Below are 22,140 nucleotides of genomic sequence, written 5' to 3' on the forward strand. Positions count from 1 at the left end.
GCCGGTAACTAAGAGAGAAAAGTCATTAGAATTGCATCACAAAGTGTAATAATGATAAAAACATTATAAATAACACTAGGAAAACATGATACAAAATGGACGTATCAACTCCCTCAAGTTTAGACCTCGCTTATCCTCAAGCGCAAGCCGAACTCGATAATTATGACCACATGTTTAGAGAGAGAGGTGTCGATAAAACAAAAATATGGACATGGTAGCATCATGATTAATAACATAGCAGCAAATGTTTATCATAAAACTTCTCATGATCAAGCAACAATTTATTCACAATATAAAGTATGAATCACAAACTTCACTGAAAACTAACAAACTACGATCTCAGTCGTTGAAACAATTGCAATTTATCATATTATCGGAAAAAGTCTATGCAAGAACTTTGATTAGCAAGTTCACATACTCAACTATCATTTATTCTTCCACAATTGCTGACACGCATTGCATATTTATGGAGCAAAATGCCAGTCAAACACATAGGAAGATGGGGGTTTATAGTTTCACCTCTCCACTTATTTACCTCAGGGGTAATGTCAACAATAATACTCATGATTACCTACATCCAATATCATATCTTCCTATTAGTTCAGATATTTCTTACTTTTAGAACAACCTCATCATAACTAGGACTTGTGTCAAATACCACCACTTTCTCATTGTCACTTGCATTTTTGGTGACAAATGTCGCTATGTCCAAATTGTTATATTTGTGTCGAATATTATGTACTCAAGGGGTTACGTGGACTTGGAGTTATAATTGGCGTGGTTAGGTACGAGTTGTGTAGGAGTCGGACACTTGTATCCTAGGCCTCTTATATACGGAGGGGCACCACACGTTGTAACCCATGACGACTTGATAGCAACAGGTACGCGGGGGAGCCGACGGCTTGTGTCGGCGCCCGGGCGGCTGGTGTTGCGGTATGTTGGGGAGGAGCGCCCGTAGTCATGCCCCGGGGATGTAGCCATATTGGAGAACCTCGTTAACAAATATCGTGCCTCGGTGTGTCGTCTATGATCTTGCATTAGCGTTTTATTCTAACAAGTGGTATCATGAGCAAGGTTGTGGGAAGGCCAAAGCAGTAGGTTTCTCGGACGGAGTGCGGTGCACAAGGATAGAAAAATTGTATTGTGGCAGGAGTCAAGGGGACTAACATACATGCGGTGAACCTATCTGATGATACATGTGTGCGCGTGCGTTTTGGGTCCAGGGGACAGGCCTGCTAATTTGTGATTCAAGGAGCCGTGTGCATGCATGTTTGGTCCGTTGGAGATTGGTACTGTATTGGATTGGATATATCTGCGCGGTCTGTGATTTTGATTTCCGTGTCAGGGAAGGAAAAGGTAAGGCCGTGGGTTGTTTCAGCAGTAATAAAAGTTCGGTGACGCGAGGCAGCAAAGGCACAGACAAGAAGGTTGTGCAAGTCAGATTTCTTGGTAGACCGCGGACTGCGGCGTGGCTTTAGACGAGGAATACGGGATCAGTGACCTTTTTCGTGAGGAAGTCACAGAGGAAAAGGGCGGTAAGACCGGCGGCAACAGGTCGGTTAGATCGCGGCTCGGCATGGCGTCGGGATTCACCAGGTTTGATTTGGAGAAATTCGATGGCACGGGTAACTTCGGTCTATGGCAGACAAGAGTCAAGGATATTCTGGCGCAACACGGAATCTTGAAGGGTTTGCAGGAGACGAAGCCGGCCAAGGTTGACAATGATGCGGGGGAGGATATGCAAGTGCAGGCGGCCGCTACCATACGGCTTTGTCTTGCGGATCAGGTCATGTATCATGTCATGGACGAAGATTCTCCTAAGGGAATTTGGGACAAGTTGGCAAATTGTTATATGTCCAAGTCGGCGACCAATAAGCTGTATTTGAAACAAAAGTTCTATAGGCTGAAGATGCGGGAGGGGTCGGATCTTGTGGAGCATGTGAATGCCTTTAATCAGTTGGTCACGGATCTAGCGTGTCTGGATGTGAAGATCGAGGACGAGGATAAGGCACTACTTCTTCTTGTTTCGTTGCCACCGTCCTATGAGCATTTTGGTCATTACATTGACTCATGGAAAGGCAACCGTCAATAATGAGGAAGTCACTGCAGCGTTGCTTGGACATGAGTTGAGGAAGCAAAAGAATGCTACAGAGGAGAGTACTCAAGGTTTGGGGTTGGCAGTTAAAGGTTATCAGCTCAGGAAGGGAAGAGGCGGAGAAGAAAAAGAAGAAAAAGGTGCAGTGCTACAGGTGCAAGGATTGGGGACATATAAAGAGGGAATGCCCGGAACTGAAGGGTGGGGCAAGTGCTAATGCGGCTACTCGTGGTGATGACTCGGACAACAGTAGTGATGTTCTCGTAGTATCAAACATGCGGTCAACAAAAACTGAAGCGTGGATGTTGGATTCAGCTTGCTCTTTTCACGCGACGCCCAACAGGGAGTGGTTCTCTTCGTACAAGTCTGGTGAGTTTGGTTTAGCCTATGTGGGCGATGATACAGGTTATCGTGTTGCTGGAGTAGGTGACATCAAAATTAAGATGTTTGACGGAGTTGAGCGGATGCTTCGGGGAGTCAGGCATGTGTCAGGGCTAAGGAGGAATCTAATTTCACTTGGTGTTCTTCATGATGGTGGTATGGAATTCTGTTGTGATCGGGATACGAAGACCATGGAAATCATGGAAGATGGGGTGACTGTGATGATAGGAGAGAGAGGATGGTTTCGCATCTTTACAAGTTGCAAGGGAGCACTATTGCAGGTGGAGCCATGGGGAGTGGAGCTGCAAGAGTAGCAGTGGAGTCTCACGGTGGCGGCGGGTCTGGCCCATCGGGTAGCTCTCAGTAAGCTACAAAGGAGACAACCCAAGTCCGGAGTACATGGAGGTTCGAGCATGGACGACTTCTAAGTGGTGGAGAATATTCGCCAAGGTGGAGTTTGTTATATTTGTGTCGAATATTATGTACGCAAGGGGTTACGTGGACTTGGAGTTGTAATTGGTGTGGTTAGGTACGAGTTGTGTAGGAGTCGGACACTTGTATCCTAAGGCCTCTTATATACGGACGGGCACCACACGTTGTAACCCATGACGACTTGATAGCAGCAGGTACGCGGGGGAGCCGACGGCTTGTGTCGGCGCCCGGGCGGCCGGTGTTGCGGTATCTTGGGGAGGAGCGCCCGTAGTCATGCCCCGGGAATGTAGCCATATCGATGAACCTCGTTAACAAATATCGTGCCTCGGTGTGTCGTCTATGATCTTGCATTAGCGTTTTATTCTAACACAAATAATGAAAATTAACAAGTCTATCATCCATCTAAAAGGACAAAAAATAAAATGTATGAATGGCAACTATAATGCATTGTTTAAAAAACAAGTGCAACTCTAATGAATCAATGACAACTATATATGGATCATGCCATTACTAATGAGTTGTTTCAAAGACACATTAAAACTTATGTACTAAATAAATCATGTCATTTGCTTAACACAAAACCTAACCCTAACCATAGATCATCATATAAATCAAAATCGTCATTTGTACTCACAACATGCATATCCTATTACTACTACCACATCAACAAAGTGATTGAAAGATACCCAATACCCAAGGATTTGGAGAAAGCTAGAAACTAAGGTTCCACCTAGGGTTACAAAATGCCACTAAAATAACAAGAAATTACCAACAAAATTTAGGGATCCGGAGGAGAAAACCTCAGACACCAAGGGAGAGAATGATTCACCGAAGAAAACAAAATTTGGAGGAGGGTTTGATTGAGCCTTGAGGTGGGAGAGTGGGGGAGCTCTCCTGTGTTGCTCTTGGTTGGGGTGTAAGATTGGGATTGGAGAGTGTGTGGGTGTGGGATGGGCCCGACACACTCTCCATGTGGCCACTTATTTCTTAGGGGTAGACGCCAAGGTTCTTGGCGCCTAGGGTCGGGAGCGAAATTTGCCATGTCATATGGTTAACTTGCCTGACCAGGAAGGTGGGCCAGGGCCAGATGCTAAGGACCCTGGCGTCTTCAATGCATCCTAGACGACAGGGTTACTAGCGTGTTAAAAAGGGTCAGATCCGAACTATTTTACAAACAAGGGTCAAACCGTGCTAAACTATCACAAACGGGTCAACACAGTAAGACAGTAAAAGTAAAGTCCCTCCGACGCAATAAGATTACCATAGGAACAAGGATTTTCTACCCTTGTCCGGCACCTCTCGTGCATTTGCATGCATGCAGCATGCTGCACCATTGACGGCACAGGATGAGCATGGTTCAGGCTGTCGGATGGAGCAGTAATAAATCGCGCGTTGCGTCGGAAGGTTCGCTGCCCGCTGGTCGACAGGCCTGTGCCGCCCAGCTTCCGCTTCCGTGCCAGACGCCATACAGGAAACCTGCCCGTTCGATTGCAGCGCTGCAGTCTACGCCGCAGGAGCACTGCGCACTGCTCGGACCAATTAAACGCGCCTGCCCATGCTCGGTTCCGCCGCGGCAAAATAAAAATGAGTCAAACACCATGGCAGAAGAAAGCCAGTACTGATGCTGCCCTGCATTTCATATCAAGTACTAGTAGTAGTAGTAGCATCAGCAATACAGACATCCAACCAGATCGACTGTAAAAAAACCGGTGTAAATCGAAATTTTGAGCCGTCCAATTTGTTTTTGAGCTGCCCAGAAAATCGACATGCACCAATTCGTTTTTGCAGGCAACTTGCCAGCAGCAAATGTGTCGATTTTCAGAGGGAGGAACGGAGCAGCTGAGCAAGAGGCCTAGCAAATTCAGCATCTCGCCTGACAAAAAAGACACACGCCCAGTTTGCCTACACCCAACAGTTTGCATCAAAAGTTCCACGATGTATCGATGATCATCAATCATAGTACGAACACGCGGCGGAGAGGGAGAGGAGGCAACCCAAAAGCCCACCACATATTTTCTTCTCAGCGGACTCCGGAGCTCAGGCGAGTGCAGCACAGCACATCACAGCACAGAGATGTTATATATGTTCAAAGAATGAACAGACAGGAGACACAACATCATACATACATATGCCTACCACCAACAGCAAACCAAAAAATCCTAATCTACCTAGTATATCTCGAGCCACCTCCTTCATCTTCATCTTCCCCCCCTGGGCAGCAGCAGCAGAAATGCATGCCCGCCGCGGCGCGCACCGTCGTTTACCTTACCTCGGCCTGCAACGAAGTTCACTAGCTCAAGGCGCCTTCGTCTTTTCATCCAAAGTGTTGCGGAGATATCCGTGTCAGGTTTGTAAGAGTCAGAGTCAGCTTTGGCTTCGCTTCAACCAACGAGGCGTCGGATCCGGCTTCGACCGATCAGATCATGAGGCCGAATCAGTTGTTCCCACCACTAATCTGGAGACCGCTTGGTATAGCTGCTGCTCGTCGAACGGTTTGGACACATAGCCATCCATCCCCGATTTCATACACTCTTCGTAGGTCGCCTGAATGACGTCAGCCGTCATTGCAAGAACAGGCAAATGCCACTCAACAAATGTCGAACCTTCCCCTGAACTCGACTGTTCTCTCTTTTCCTCGTTCGCTTTCTTCTCCATTTCTCGTATTTGTCTAGTAGCCTCGAACCTGAAGAGTACATCACATTGATAATCAGCAGTCAATAAGGATGAGAGACTATCAAGCAACAAAACTTGATACATAAAGCCTGGAGAACATAATTATAACTTCTTTCCTAAGTAAAACCCAAACAAATAACAGTTTGGCTCTTTATAAGAAGAGATAAAGTTAGAAATAACAGTTGCAGCAGAGTGATGAGTACACAGAATCATACCCATCCATCTCAGGCATTTGAACGTCCATAAAACATGCATGGAAGCAATGTGGAGGTTGAAGTAGGGAGATAGCATCCTTGCCACTTTCAACACAATGAACCTTGGCACCATACTTCTTCAGTGCGGCTTGAGCAACCCGTAGATTTACTTTATTGTCATCTACAACCAATATATTCTTCCCAACCAGCAGGCTACGAAGAAATGAGGGCCTATTTTGATTTTCTTTCCTTGCAGGTATATCTACTTTTAGCAACTGCTGTAGACAAGAAGCAATTGTGCTTGCTCTTAAGGGTTTACACATCACAGTATTGAACGTGGATCCGTACTTGTCCTTGTCAGCTTCAGATGTGACCAAAAGGATCAGCTTGGGTAGGTCATGCGCCTGACCATTCATCCCGAGCGTACGTAGACGACTCGGTAACTGAGTATCTGTCTCGGGCCTCCAGATGTCATTCTCAATAAAAAGCATCGACGGTTTTTCTCTACAAAGAAATAAAGTAAATGGAGAAAAGAGACTAAGCAGGTGTTGAAGAAGAATTTATGGCACATAAATAGAAGTACTTGGTATTGAGGATTAGTTCTGGTCCTTCACAGGTCTTATATTTTTAGTTGAAAAAACATCTGTTGTTAGACAAGCACCTGCTCTGCCAAGTCTACCGCATGCAATGCAACTGCACCGTCCTAGTCCACCTCATGCGCAGCACAACGTCCACCCACATAGCTACTCCCTCCGTTCCAAAATACTCCCTCCGTCTCATAATATAAGAACATTTTTTACACTAATGTAGTGTCAAAAACGTTCTTATATTGTGGGACAGAGGGAGTAGATGACTCAACTTTGTACTAACTTTATACTAAAGTTGAGTCATCCATTTTGGAACGGAGGGAGTAGAATCTAAACTGAGCCCGAAACAAATAAAAAATCTAAACTGAGCTTCTTACTAACACGTTGTAATCTCAGCCTCTTCTATCTCTCAATCTTGTATATTGAAATCCCCATTGAGGTGGAATAAATTGCACAGAAATTGCTTCATTCTTGATTTCTGTCACTTGACTCACAGAGAAAATTCCGAGTGCTTTATCTCTGTGTGTCTGAATTTGGCTCACAGAGACATTCCGGTCATTCGATTAACTACAACTTGCCAAACACCCTGCGTGATTCACTACATCTACCTATCTACTCCTGATTAATATTGGAAACTTTAGCATCTCAGGGCACATGTGAAAGCTCCTCTTGTATTAGTGATACAATATATTACGTTTGGAAAATTGCACTTCCTACAAAACTATTACCTGAAAGTAGTGTGAATCTTTCTACCTCCCTACCCCTAATTAATATGGGAACATTAGCCTCTCAGAGCACATGTGAAAGCTCCTCTCGTACTAGTAATAAAATACCATTTCCTATACAGCTAGAAACCAGTTGAGCGGTTATTTGTCCTCTATTTCTAAAATTCCAGTGATAAGTTCTGTTAGGAATTGAAAATGACAACAGAAAACTCACCTTGACTCTGTTGCACCATTTTTCCCAAAGGCTTGAATTCCCATACTCATATTATTCACAACTTGAACAATTATTCCCAGCCTGTTAAGGTGATATCTTGTCACAGCACTACGCACAGGTTTCCCGTCTACCAAAATCGCCTTCATTCCCCTAAAGGCAGTTGGTAGTGCCTCGGACAAGCTCCTCTCTGAAGCACATGAAGTATCTTTGGATGCACGCTTCACAACCGCTGAGAATGTAAATGTACTCCCAATGGAAGGACGGCTGATGAAACTTATTTGCCCGCCCATAAGTTCAGCCAAACATTTGCTGATGCTTAAACCAATACCAGTTCCACCATAATTCCTTGAAGTTGAACTATCTGCCTGCATAAAAGGCGTAAAAACACGATCTTGTGCATGCAGTGGGATACCAACACCTGTATCCTCAATGCTTATCATCAAGGTCACGTGATCGGAATCATTTTGGCTAGATTTTTTACCCTCGAGCTCATCAGAAAGTAACTCCTTATCAGAGAGCAACAGCTTAAAATATTCCCAGCTATTTCGTTCATCCGCAGCTTGAAACCCACTCAAAGTATTGAAGGCACCATTAGCTGTAGGCTCAACTTTACAATCTTTCCCATTGAGGTTTCCATTGGGGGCTCGTTTAGCTTCCATAGTTGAGTTCTCAGCCAGAGAGACCCGCACAAAAACATGGCCCCGTTCTGTGAACTGGAAAATTGATAATGAATGGATTCAGAATAATTTATGGATGTTTTTGTACAGAATAACAAAAACTCAACATTATTCAAAGTTGCAAAGTATGCAATAAACAGATAATGCTATGATACCGAAAGTTGAATGCTTACTTTGACTGCATTGCCCACTAAATTTGTCAGTATCTGTCGAAATCTCCAAGGATCTCCGGTGACAAGTTTTGGAACATCGTCACTCACAAACACTGCAAGCTGCGGCAATAAGGGAAATATTAGGAAATAATGTGCTACAGGAAAGGAGGTATATAGAAGAATGGCATTTGTGGAATTGTATTGTCTGTTTCCGCTCGGCTGCAAACAATCACTACAGGTAGTCCGCATCCATTATGACTATGAAAGCATAGTAAAGATATTGAATCATTTATGCAATAGTAAGATACCTCTATGCACTTCGCTCTTAACTTTGAGGCAAACAAGGAGATCACATCGTCCGTCAGCGTTCGCAAGTCAAAAGGCACTTCCTCAAGTTCCAACCTTCCAGCTTCAAACTTTGCTCGATCAAGGACATCATTTATCAGTATTATCAATGCTTTGCCACAATCCTGAGCGGTCTGAGCAAAATCTTTCTGAGTCATAGTCAGATCTGTCCCCAAAAGCATGTCCAGCATCCCTACAACAAAAGGTAATGTTTTAAGATGGCCGAGTCCTAAGAGTGGACATTATGTATGTATCCGAAAGGAAGATATTCATACCAAGGACACCGTTCATAGGAGTTCTAATTTCATGAGATACAGTTGCCAGAAACTGCAAAGAAGAAAACTTGCATAAGTATATAATTCTTATGTACGGAAGAACGTCAAGTAGCCTAAGCACACAAATAAATGTCAAACCTGAGACTTTGCAATATCAGCAGCTTCTGCTTGAGTTTTGAGCTCTTCCATTTTTCTACAATCCTCTGAAACTTTGTCATACCGAGACCATGCAGCACAAATTATATACCCAATAAGCATCCATATGACAAAGCAGCCCATAGGATTACTAATAGCAGACCACGGCAATGGAGGCTTTTGCCCATACCTGCACAACTTACCAACATTAGTGGAAGGACAATGAGCCAACAAAGTCAGTGTCATGGAAGAAGCTACTAACCTGCACCTCATTTCATGCTTCCTAAACGGATCTCCAAAATCAAGCATGCTAACATGCAAGAGGTCCACTTTATTATCTGGAGTTTGAGATCCATACATGGCCATAGGCTCTGAAGCATTTGTGACGTCATACACATTCACCAATATATCCTGATTGCCAGCAAGTTTACTCAGCAAATTTTCCACAAGTGACTCCACATCAAAAGCTCCACCAAGATAGCTGTCAGTGGGGATTCGATTAGATTAGAGTCATGACTCAGGAGGCCACACTCACAAAATAGTTAAGTATATGTTTGTGTTATATTTCTGGTACAAAACTCTAAATATGTTGGGCTATCACACTAGAAAGGACCTTTGTATTGCTGAATGAAAGAAAGAAGGACAATAAGTTAGTACTATATATGTATGAATAATGATACATTAATGCAAGTTCTCTAGGTCATTGTATGCTATGTCGAATCATCTGCTTTGATGCATTGAAGTATTGTATAGCCAACACTAAAGAAATGACATGCAAATACAGGTTTTGTGGGTCATATATTTGGAAGATAGTCCAATCATCTTACCCAGCAGTTGCTTCCACACGTTGCTCAACTGATGCATCAGCAGGTAGATCAGGGCGATACACTGCAAAAGTGAGTACTACGCCCAAGTGGTTCGACCCAAGAAGCCGAAATGGGTTTGTTAACACAGGTTTGCCAGTTTCCCTCGCACGCAAGATGTTTTCTCGGTCCTCCTACATGCGAAACAAACGGATTATTTACACTGAACCAAACTTAAAACTGGCAACACAACTGTGTCCCCTGCCCTCAATGAACTAAGAATCGACAGACAGAAGAAACCATCATGCAGTAAGAAATCACACCTCCCCAGACATCATGTCCATGCGCGCAAGGTAGGAGACCGTATCCTGGGAGAAAATCACCGGGGCATACTCATCTTGGAGAGGTGCAGCCTCTCGATTCATAGTCCTCATAATCCATCCATGCTGTCTTTCAAACGTTTCCTTCTCGTGAGGGAAGAGGCGCTGTGCGTAAGCCACCCCATTTAGCAGTGGACGCTCGAATGATGTCCTTGCCGTGTACTTCGCAAAAGTATCCTGCAGCAAAAATTTCACCAAAATGTAAGGTAAAGCACACCAGCAGTGAACTGATGGGTTGAGACTTAATTACCAAGAGCATCCAAGAAAGTAAGAAACAATCAAGTTAAAGCTGCACCTAATCCATGTGATTCTTATAACTAAAAAAAGGGCATTGTTTGAAAGAAGAAGAAAAAAAGATAGCAACTAGGGCCACCAACCAAATTAGGGCATTACTCATTGTTGCTTGTTGCAACAACCAGAATGTGCCTTCAAATACCATATTGCCTTGCCAAGGCACTCCTAAAAGTCTAAAGCTACCACTTAATCAACAAAAGCAGCGGGCTCGGAATTCCCAAAAGAGGGCACCTTTAGGGGAATATTTTAGGAGAAAAAAGTAGGATCAAGAACCCATCACTGGACAACCGCAGCCAGCACTGCATCGCTACGGCTGTGAGCATAAACAAATGGAGTGGGTCAAGCACTGGCCAAACCCAACCATTAACCACTCCAAAAACAAACAGAGCAATGTTCTTCTTCTACCGGCCTAGTAGTTCAGAGACGTCTCTGACTCTGTGTCTTGGAGGTTTGGAGCATAGAAAAGAAACACAACCGCTCCAAGAACGCCACATATTCAAAGATCAAGAGGCCCACAACGGACCGACTAAAACAATAATGCGGCGCTAAACGACTAGCCTGCAACTCTGTAAGCATCGAGCCACCACGAGGAAATATCCTTTTTTAAAGAGATGCAACAACCGTGTTTTACTAGGAGTACTATACTTGTTTAGGATTTCTGGAGCCCGCCATTGCCGCGGGATTGGAAGCACGCGGTGACATAGGAATGAATGAGTGAATGAATTAACGAATGCATCGAGGAGGAAGAGGAAGAAACAAATCGGCAGTCCCTATTATGTTGTTTGCTCACCTGGTCGAGGGCGGAGGGGTTCTTCTCGAAGTGGAAGGTGGAGATGAGGATGGCGAGCGCGTGGACGTGGTTGACGGTGACGCCGAACTGCTCCTGCAGCATCCTGGCCCGCTCCTCGCACATGCTGACGAGCCGCTCCTCGGCGCGCTCCATGGTCTCCCGGCGCAGCTGCCAGTGCACGGCGGCCGAGCAGGCCACCGCCGCCACCAGCCAGGCGACCGCCGCCAGGCGCCTCCAGCCCCGCCTGGCCGCGTACTTGCCCATCCCCACCCTCCCCCCCTTCTCCTCCATGCCTTCCCCCAATTTACTACTACTCCCCATCCCGCACAATGCGCACCATATGCTTGTGGGAATGCGCGACGACCACCCCCAGCGAAAGCAAGCGCGCACTGGTACCCAGAAGAAAACAAGTGCTCCCAGCGGCAGGGAGGGAGAGAGAGCGGGAGCGCGGCGCGGAGGGGTTGGGCGGAGGAGGCGGCGAGCGGGGGCGGGGGCGGGCCTCAAAAGAGGCGAGCTTTCGCGAGTTCCCAGCCGAGACAGCGGCGCTAAAATAATTACCCCGCCCGCTCGCTAAGCCGCATTAATAAAATCCCCGGGCCTCTTTACTCCAGTGCTCCTCCCCTCCCCTACCTCCGGCTGGTGGGCGGGCGGGCGGGCGGGCTCGCCGCTGGCTGGCGCGGCTGCCGAAGCCAATTAAAAATTGGGGAGGAATCGCACCAGGCTCCCTCGCTCGCTAGCTCTAGTAGAAGCTTTTTCCGTGCGGGAGATATTCCGGACAAAGGCCCGCCGCGTGGCGTGGCGTCCCCCGGCAGGCCAATTGAGCGCCGCGAGCCTCGCGGCCACAGGCCCGGCCTCCTGCGTTGCTGGAGCGGCGACCGCGCGCGCGCGGCTCACGAAGCGAGGGAGCGAGCGGGCTAGCCTGCCTCGGGCGGCGGCGTGTGGGGGCTCTTTTTGGCGGGTGGGTGGAATGGTGGCGGAGATCGACGGCGGCAGCGGCGGAGCTGGGCAGGCGCTGCCGCTTCGGCTGCGGCCTACTCCTGCTACTGATCTGCTGGAGCCTGGAGAGAGCTACGGGTGGTGGTGATCCTGCGACAGCGACCGTGGCGGGGGAGGAGGGAACCAGGCAGGCAGGCAGGCCAGCGGGGAGGGAGGGAGGGGGGGAGAGGAAGAAGCCGGGTGGGGTGGCTGCGGCTGCGGCTGCTAGCAGGGGTAGAGCCAGCCAGTAGGGGGTGCCAATGCCAATGCCAGCGACCCGCGGAGTCCTTTTGGGTCACGTGGCGCGGGGCGGAGTGCGGGGCGGCCGAACCCACCCGTGGTCCGTCGTCCGTCCGATCCACTCCCACACACACACGGACACGGCCGGCAGCAGGAGCGAAGCGGGAAAACCGGCCGGCCCCCTGCATCGGGCTCGGATGGCTCTCCTTTTTGTTCCCTTGCTCACCTCGTCGCCCTCCTGGGCTCCGCCGGCTCAAGACAGCGTGGTCTGGTCTGGTTTGGTTTGGTTTCCTTCCTCCGTCGACACGCAAGCTAAAGTGGTCTCGCTACAGCGATGGGTGGCGCGATCGGGCCGGTCGCCTCGAGAGAAAACGACGGCGTCGTGTCATGATGCGCGGGCTTTCATACGTGATTGGACGTCAAAATGTTCAAACACGGGAGATTATATCCGTTCGATGAGTGTACTACGTGTCGCCGCCGCCTTAGTAGCCGTCTGCCCCCTCCCGCCTCGTCGTCGTCGGAGGCCGGCGCCGGGCGAAGCTCGTGCGGGGGGGCAAGGATGGTGGCGGGGCTCCACCTCCGTCTTCGTCGGTGAGCGGCGGATCACCTAGCGATGGCTTTGGACTGCGGCAAGGGTGGTCGGCTCTTGTGTGGGTCGTGGGGCGGTCCTCTCGGCATCCACATCTCCACCCGATGCAACGATCCAAACAACAGAGCATCCCCGTTGCGGCGGGGTGTTGGTCGTGGCGAACATTGGGTCGGGGGGGAGGGGGGGTAGTTGTCTTGGTGGTTTGGCGGCTTTGTGTGTGTGCGTGGGGTGGGGGCGCATGGACTGCTGGCGAAAGCCAAGGGCATCGCTCTCTTGTTGAAGGCGTCGACATGAAATCCTCGACTCCCCTTCCAAAATGCTTTGAGGGAAACCCTACGCATGGGGTTGCCTGGATCTGATGATGACGGCGCTCAACTCGTATTCCCCATTGGGTGCATCATTTTCAATAGGGCCTTGAAGACAAGAATGATGACTGATGGAGGGTTTGCTAGTTGCTTGTGTGGTGTCGAGTGGTGATGGTATGTTGTAGTGACGGGTGATGTTGGTCGGTGGCGCGGATGGTCGCGTCACGATTGACGAAAAATGGTGGCAACTGAGGAGGAGGAGGCATGCCTAGACTCACCACCGACATACCTGTGAATTGGAGATGTGGGATCGTCAGTGTCCAATATGGAATTTTGGCGGTATTGTCTCCTCGCGCTAGTTTGATCTACAACCAACATCACTTGTATGCTAACGGGTGTTCTAGGCTCTACGACGGCTCTTGGCAATTGGGTTGGTTGGCCGGTGTAAGCACGGTTTTTAGTTTGTGTAGTTGTGTCCACCTCTGGATTGTCCATGCTTGTGACAATTTCCATTGGCTCAACAACTGTTCGGTATTGATCATCGTTGCTTTTTTAGTTCGCATAATCGTATCTACGGTCATGTATATTGGTGTTTGCTTCACCTGGATGCTATCTTATAAGTCAATAGAAGAAATACAGATTGAAGAAAAACTATAGTATTCAAAACTAGGACAAAATCAGAACATAAGATAGCATGCAAACCTAAGTAACAATACTAGTCTAACTATATCTGGCCATTGGCAGCCCGGGTGGATGGCCTGACCTAACCCGGCCCGAAAATCCCGGGCCGGGCTAGGCTCGAGTGTGCCATTGGGTCGGGCTCGAATTTGGAAATTGAGCCCGACGGGTAGATTGGGACGGGCTTGGGCTTGCGGAAAATGAGATTTTAGCCGTAGTCGGGTCGGGCCAGCCAGGCCGTGTCGGGCTTTTTTAGGCTCAGGCTGGGCTCGGGCCGGATTTAGTAGGCCCGATGGTCGGGTCGGGCCGGGCTCTGGCCTGGGTTTTTTGCACCGGGATTTTTTTGGCCCGGCCCGAGATATGCTTAGGTATGAGTCTAACACAAATACATGTGTACACTTCAGAATAACGACACCGTAAACAAAGTAGAGCATAACTAAGCACATCGGAATAACAAAGTCTTCAGAAAAGTCTTCGGAGAAGAGAGGGATCAAGTTCTGCAAGACATACAAATTACACAAAGTAAACAAATGTGAATATAGAATGAGAGCCTCGGTGAAGACAATTGATTTATTGCACTAGTTCAAGTTGTTGTGATAACTCTACCTCTGGTTGGAGGGTTGAGATTTAACTCATAACACCAAGTCTCCATCCTCTTCTCCTTGAGCTAAGATCATTTAGATCTTGTCCAATCACCCGTGGAAGATCTTTAAGATGGACATGAAAACCTTCACATACTTGTTGTTCGGCAACTCACAATGACTCTTGTGTGTTCTGAACGGACGCCTAACCGTCCAGAAGATTACAGTCTTCAAGACTAGCAAGTTGTCGGTTCACTCGAACAGACTCTTCATTGATGCTCAATAACTCTGGCTATTAGGTACTGGGTTTTTCCTCAATAGGATTCACTAAAATGCTTTGAGAGAATGAGTTTCTCAGACAACACTTATCCAAATTTCACACGGAGCATCCAACCAGATCTTCAGGGACTTTCACTCGCACCGATTGCCCTATGATTCAATGAAGAATAAGAAACTATAAATGGGCTAAGTCTTCAATATCCAGTTCTTCGATTAGTTCAAATGGGTGCACCGAATGCATCAATGTTTCCTTTATATTCTTAGGAGTCACATTCATTGGTTAAACCAAGTATTCAAAGACTTTCACTGGTGTATACTCACAAATATAATACATTAGTCCATTGACCACTTTTATCCGGAAAACTCCAAAACCACAAAGGAGGCAGTAGATGCACTTACAACCAGCGTGATCTTTTGTGTGTGCATTGATATGGCTGCATTTGTTTCTCCTCCATGTCACATTATAAGTCAAACAAAAACACTCCTTATAAAATACACAAAGTACAATGTGATTGAAGAAAATATGCCCTAAAGGCAATAATAAAATTGTTATTTAATATTCCCTTATTCATGATAAAGGTTTATTATTCATGCTAGAATTGTATTGATCGGAAACCTAAATACAAATGTGAATACATAAACAAACACCGTGTCCCTAGTGAGCCTCTACTTGACTAGCTCGTTGATCAAAGATGGTTAAGGTTTCCTAACCATGGACATGAGTTGTCATTTGATAACGGGATCACATCATTAGGAGAATGATGTGATGGACCAGAACCATCCGTTAGCTTAGCATAATGATCGTTTAGTTTTATTGCTATTGCTTTCTTCATGTCAAATACATATTCCTTCGACTATGAGATTATGCAACTCCCGGATACCGGAGAAATGCCTTGTGTGCTATCAAACGTCACAACGTAACTGGGTGATTATAAAGATACTCTACAGGTATCTCCAAAGGTGTTTGTTGAGTTGGCATAGATCGATATTAGGATTTGACACTCCGAGTATCGGAGAGGTATCTCTGGGCCCTCTCGGTAATGCACATCATAAGAAGCCTTGCAAGCGAAGTGACTAATGAGTTAGTCACGGGATGATGTATGACAAAGCGAGTAAAGAGACTTGCCGGTAACGAGATTGAACTAGGTATGTAGATACTGACGATCGAATCTCGGGCAAGTAACATACCGATGACAAAGGGAATAACGTATGTTCTCATAACGATTCGACCGATAAAGATCTTCGTATAATATGTAGGAGCCAATATGATCATCTAGGTTTCGCTATTGGTTATTGACCAGAGAGGTGTCTCGGTCATGTCTACATAGTTCTCGAACCCGTAGGGTCCGCACGCTTAACGTTCGATGACGATTTAGTATTATATGAGTTATGTGTTTTGGTGACCGAATGTTGTTCGAGTTCCGGATGAGATCACGGACATGACGAGGAGTCTCGAAATGGTCGATAGGTAAAGATTGATATATAGGATAATAGTATTCGGACACCAGAAGTGTTCCGGATAGTATCGGGTATTTATTGGAGTACCACGGGGTTACCGGAACCCCCGGGGGGAAGATATGAGCCATATGGGCCATAAGAGGGGAGCACCCCAGCCCACAAGGGGTGGCGCGCCACCCCTTAGGCATGTGGCCGGATTGGAGAAGGAGGAGAAGGGGTTCGACCCCCCCCCTTCCTTCTCTCCTCCCCCCTTCCCTTTTCTCTCCGGCTAAAAAAGGAAGGGGGGAGGCCGAATTGGAGGAGGCCCCCAGGTAGGATTCCTCTAACTTGGGACGCCCCATGGATGCTCCCCTCCCCCTCCCACCTATATATGCGTGGGGAGGGGCCGCCTAGAACACAGACCAACAATTGTTAGCCGTGTGCGGCGCTCCCCTCCACAGTTTACGCCTCCGATCATATCTTCGTCAACGAGATGAACGTGTGCAGAACTCGGAGGTGTGTACGTTCGATGCTTAATCGGTCGGATCTAGAAGAATTTCGACTACATCAAGCGCGTTGTGAAACGCTTCGGCTATCGGTCTACGAAGGTACGTAGACACACTCTCCCCCTGTCGTTGCTATGCATCTCCTAGATAGATCTTACGTGAGCGTAGGAAATTTTTTAAAATTGCATGCTATGTTTCCCAACAGGGACGTCCTCCCAAAAAGGGTGATTATAGTTTTGAAGAGCAAGCTTATGGTAATATAACAAGAGGGGACAAGCTCTACTGAACAATAGTATAGAGAACACACACACACACGTGGTATTTTTTTGACCAACTCTAAATTTGGATGCCTAGGGTCGAAAAACGCAGGCAACAACAATTCAATTGCTCGATGTCATGGGTCTCAAAATTTCCTACTTGGAATGAACATCAACGATATCAATATACAGTATCTTAGAAAGTCAAATGGCATATATAAGATGTTCTAGATGAAGTGCATTAGTAGTTGAGGATGCAAAACGAGTTGTTAAGATCCCGCTCTTCAATGAATAAAGCAGCTAGGGGAGGTGAAGCCCCAAGAGCAAGAAAAGAGAGCTCGACAACCAATCTTTATAAGGACATTTTTACAAAAAGAAAAATTATACATAGGTGTTGGAAGAACTCGACATGGTCTACCTGCTGCACTCACAATGGTCCGTTATGAGTGAAGCTTGATGCCTCCATTGCTTTGAAACCCTAAGAGAATATCTAGTGCTCTCGAAGCACCTAAGCTTAGGTGTTCCGGGAGCTCCTGAGTCATTCGGTCTCAGATTGTCTACGGAGAGAGCTCGCGATTAAAGAAAATAGGAGTCCTATAATCACGTTGAGGCCTCGCACATCTTTAAATGACCGTTGGAGCTAGATTAATAGCAGTGCTCGCGCGGGAGCACATAAGGGAGCACAAGATATTCTCCCTTGAAACACTGCTAGCGCCAAGGAAACATTGTTGATGCGATGACAGAAAGTCATTGGTCAGAGCTTTAAGATGCCGAGGACAACGATCTAAACGACAGATCATCGCCCCAGAGAAGAACTCGCATAGGTGGAGGTCGTCGGCTGGCGTCGTGGTGGCGTCAATGGCGGAGGACCTGTCAAGGCTCGTGTAGGTGGAGGTCATCGTTTGGCGTCGTGGTGGCGTCGATGGCGAAGGACCTGCCAAGGTCGTCACCTCAATCTGCTTTGAAGATGGACGGGTGGAAGACGGCGGCAACGACACATGTGAGTGTGTCGGACCAGTTTGAGTCCCGGACCTGGCAGATGGCTCGGTGGGGGCCTCCGACTTTAGATGTTAGGCTTAGGTAAGAGATCTGGATATGTGGCCCAGCTTGCACCCCTTCATCATTTGGATAAGAATAGCGGCCGATGTTGCCAAGATGGCGGATTCAGACATATTGTTGTTCTACTTTGTAAGATCCTCAAGAATAATTAATAAAATGACCACATGCATCCCCCAGATACAGATGTCGAGATCATCCTCCTTTTCAAAAAAAAAAAGATCAGCGCCCCAGAGAAGAAGTCAACAAAGAAGGTTGGATGACCACCCTAAATTGAGCTAGACAGATCGGGGGAGAACCAACATTGCGGGTTCCCCACCTCGCATAACACGAAGACACAACCAGATACACCCTTCCGAAAGAAGAGTGATTAGGTGATCTCAACCATGCTTTGCGATGCTGACAAGACCATCGACAAGGAGGCGAATCGGGAGTAAAAAAAAAACTTATCCTTGATTCCGCATGGTGTCGCCATCTTCATCATGGCGCCGCCATTGAAGAACCAAGCTGCACTCTCAAGAAATCTAACCACAACACGGTAACGCAAGATCCAGGCTCCTCACCCCTTATCTCCGCCGAAGCAGCAAGCGGACGAGGACGGGATCCGTGGCCTCGCTCGACCTTTTCGCACCGGGAGGCGGCTGATTTGATATCACGGCAGGCGCCGTTAATTATCCACCGGAAAATGGCGTGCAAGCAAGCGCAAGCGCACGCGACGTCGTCCGACGACGACGACAGGGGAGCACTCCGGAGCGGCCGCCCCGCACCACAAGACGTTCGACACGATCGCCGATCCGGCGAGCGTCCGTATGGATAATGTTTACTACTACTACCGCCAGTACTCTGACGGAAAAAGGTCGGGCAACCCAGCAGCTCCGCACTCACTGCTCCCAATTGAGTGTGCGCCATGTGTGTGCTGCGCGAGCGCGATTTGTAAAGCGATTAGCCGTGCAAGTGCAAGTGCAAGTACGTACCTTTTTTTTTTGAGAAATCCCGTACAAGTGTAGTACTACCCTGTATTGAGGATCCTTTTATTACGGCCAAGGCCAGCCAGCGGCGGTAGGGCCTGGCTGGGCCTGGGCCTGGCCTGGGCTGGGGGTTATTGAATGTGGGGGGGTACTTGGCAATAACTCGGGACACAAGTACAGCGCCAGAGTATCTGGATTTGGTGCAAGATGTTACTGTTCCTCTGCGTGTCCCGCCCAAATGAAAAGCGCGGGGCCTCGCACGGCCGCGGCCCACCTGACAGCCTTGTCGTCGTCGATGGGCGCTTGGACCCGGATGGACCGTGTGGTGTTTTTTGGTTCCATGTGTTGATGGAAGGAACCAGGGAGGATTTAATCCCTTCCCCCTCCCCCCCACACACACCCGCGAAAGGGACGGTCGCTGTTGCCACGCAGGCCCCTCAAAAACAACGGTCGGACCAGCTGCCTTCTGTTTTGGAAAGCAAAAAACATGTCGACCTCCTTGAGGAATGACAAGGCTTCTACCACTTGGACCCAAGGTGTCTGGTGAACACTGCAGTGAAAGTTACTATATAGTACATTTGAAAACAAATTCTAAAATCCTGATTCATTTTAGTTTTATTTTTTGGTCTTCCAAAACATTGCACTATTATTTTTATTAATAGCATCACATTTTAATAATTAATAACATGCATTTTTTATTAAATAAAGGATGGCAATTTATTATTAAGAGCGTCGCATTTTAATAATTAACAACATGTCATTTTATTAATAAGAGGACAGACGCTTTATTATTAAGAACACGGCATTTTAATTGTCAATATCATGTCTATTTTTAAGAGGTTGGCATTTTTATTATTAAGAGGGCACCTTTTTATTTTTTATGACATGACAATTTTTATTTTTTTCGCCATGTCAATTTTTGTGTGTGATTTTTCATGTTTTTGGAAACAAAAATATAGAATCTAATTGGAGGCTTAACCAGATAAAACATATTTTATCTAGACGGTGGTGGTTTTTAAAGTTTAGTATGGCGATTTTTTTCTAGATTACACGACATTCTTTTCTTTTGATCATACTCACTGTAAATATATAAATTAGATAAATGATAGTTTTAAATAGCATGACATTTTTTCATAATTCAGATTATGACAATTAGGGTCTTTTTTTGCGAAATCACTAGTTGAGGAGTACTTGTTACAAAGATCACTCCTACCTTCCAGGTTGCGACAAGTGGCGCGCTTCATGTGCGTCACTTGTTGCAACCTGTGAGTTTTTCCTTTTTTCATAGATCCGTTTATACAAAACGTTTTATCTCTTAAACCGTGTGTCCAAATCTTGAACCGTTTTCACTATTGGATTCCTCGCGTCGAGATCTTCAAAACTAGATCCCGTTTTGATAGGCTTTGACAAAAAAAATCATAAAAAAACCGGACGGAAAAACCGACCTAGAAGCATGGGTTTTTCGCTTTCCAAAAGAGGCAAGCCCGCGCCTCTCGCGGAAGGAAAAAAACATAAAACATGTTTTTATTCTTTTCCGAAAGACACGGCCGTGACTCTTGTAAAAACACAACTGTACCTCTCGTGAAAACAAAACCGTGCCTCTCATGGAAGGAAAAAAACAAAAAACGTGTTTTTTTCCAGTTTCCGAGAAGCACGGCCGTGACTCTCGCCAAAGCACAACCGTGCCTCTCGCGGAAGAAAAAAAAACAGAGAACATGTTTTTTTCCTTTTCGAAAAGCACGACCGTGACTCTCGCGAAAGCACAACCGTGCCTCTCGCAGAAGCAAAATCGTGCCTCTCGCGGAAGAGAAAAAACAGAAACACGTTTTTTTTTCATTTTTGAAAGACACGGTTGTGACTCTCACGAAAGCAAAACCGTGACTCTCGTGAGAGGAAAAACCGCATTTTTTCATGCAAAAATAATTTTTTTTGATTTTTTAATCCAAAAGTGAAGGAAGACCGGTAGAAAACCGAAACGACGAAACCCCCCGGAGAAAAAACTGCTTAAAAGGCCGAAAATGCGTGCGGAAAAATAAAATAGAAAAAAAATTCGGAGAAAGCACCCATAGCGCGACACGTGGTAAATGGCTGAGAGCGCGTCAAGTGGCACTGATCGTTGCAAGGCTCCCGAAGGAGCGCTCGTTAATTAGTTGCTCCCTTTTTTGCTAAGGGCATTTTCTTTAAAAAAAAGGATAAATGGGTCAATAGGCCATAGCAAAAGAATCGTTGGAGGCCACACCTCCCTCCTCGAGTGAGCGGCCGAAACGTCGAAATCACTAATTGAGGAGTACTCGTTGCAAAGATCACTCCAATTCCCCTGGTTGCGACAAGTGTCGCACATGCAGCGCCACTTGTTGCAACGTGGGAGTTTTTCCTTTTTCGTAAATCCGTTTATTCAAAACGTTTTATCTCTCAAACCGTGCGTTCAAATCTCGAACCGCTTTCACCGTTGGATTCCTTGCGTCGAGATTTTTAAAACTAGATCTCATATTGATAGGTTTTGACAAACTTTTTTTCACGAAAAAAATAGACGAAAAAATTGAACCTGGAGCATGGATTTTTTCCCTTTTCGAAAGAGGCACGCCCGTGCCTCTAACAAAATCACAATCGTGCCTCTCGCGGAAGCAAAATCGTTACTCTCGCAGAAGGAAAAAAAAACACGTTTTTTCCCGTTTCTGAGGAGGCACGGCCGTGACTCTCGTGAAAGCACAACCGTGCATCTTGCTAAAGCAAAATCGTGACTCTTGCGAAAGAAAAAAAATAGAAAATACGTTTTTTTTTCCTTTCCGAGAGGCACGGCCGTGGCTCTCACGAAAGCACAACCGTGCCTCTCGCGGAAGCAAAACCGTAACTCTTGCGAAAGAGAAAAAACAGAAAACGCGTTTTTTTTTGTTTCCGAGATGCACAGCCGTGACTCTCGCAAAAGTAAAACCGTGCCTCTCGCGGAAGCAAAACCGTGACTCTCGCGAAAGAGAAAAAAAAAAGGAAACACGTTTTTTTGCACAAATTTTTTTCCAATTTTTTTTATTGAAAAGCTAAGGAAAACCGGTGGAAAACCAAAACGTCGAAACCCCCCGAAAAAACCCGTTTAAAAAGTCAAAAACGCGTGCAAAAAAA

General features: G+C 46.6%; 1 protein-coding gene across 1 annotated transcript; it reads right to left on the reverse strand.

Annotated features, from left to right (window-relative positions):
- Positions 1-4,885: 4,885 nt before the first annotated feature.
- LOC119317916 (probable histidine kinase 6) lies at positions 4,886-12,308 on the reverse strand. Its single transcript, XM_037592417.1, has 11 exons — positions 11,153-12,308; positions 10,012-10,245; positions 9,713-9,882; positions 9,148-9,366; positions 8,889-9,075; positions 8,751-8,802; positions 8,439-8,668; positions 8,152-8,250; positions 7,302-8,014; positions 5,797-6,279; positions 4,886-5,591 (listed from the first exon to the last, which is right to left on the reverse strand). Exons 1-11 carry the CDS (start codon positions 11,471-11,473, stop codon positions 5,330-5,332), a joined length of 2,970 nt encoding a protein of 989 aa, XP_037448314.1. The 5' UTR covers positions 11,474-12,308; the 3' UTR covers positions 4,886-5,329.
- Between the last annotated feature and the right edge of the window lie 9,832 nt (positions 12,309-22,140).

Source organism: Triticum dicoccoides, chromosome 6A (genome assembly GCF_002162155.2).
Source record: "Triticum dicoccoides isolate Atlit2015 ecotype Zavitan chromosome 6A, WEW_v2.0, whole genome shotgun sequence".
NCBI classification, from domain to species: Eukaryota; Viridiplantae; Streptophyta; class Magnoliopsida; order Poales; family Poaceae; genus Triticum; species Triticum dicoccoides.

What these genes read in the sequence shown, in the direction of transcription:
- LOC119317916 (XM_037592417.1), bottom strand. Translation starts at nt 11,473, where the DNA reads ATGGGGAGTAGTAGTAAATTGGGGGAAGGCATGGAGGAGAAGGGGGGG. An exon ending in ACCCCTCCGCCCTCGACCAG is followed by an intron (nt 10,246 to 11,152) that starts GTGAGCAAACAA and finishes TTTTTGCTGCAG; the next exon opens with GATACTTTTGCGAAGTACAC. An exon ending in CTGATATTGCAAAGTCTCAG is followed by an intron (nt 8,803 to 8,888) that starts GTTTGACATTTA and finishes TCTTCTTTGCAG; the next exon opens with TTTCTGGCAACTGTATCTCA.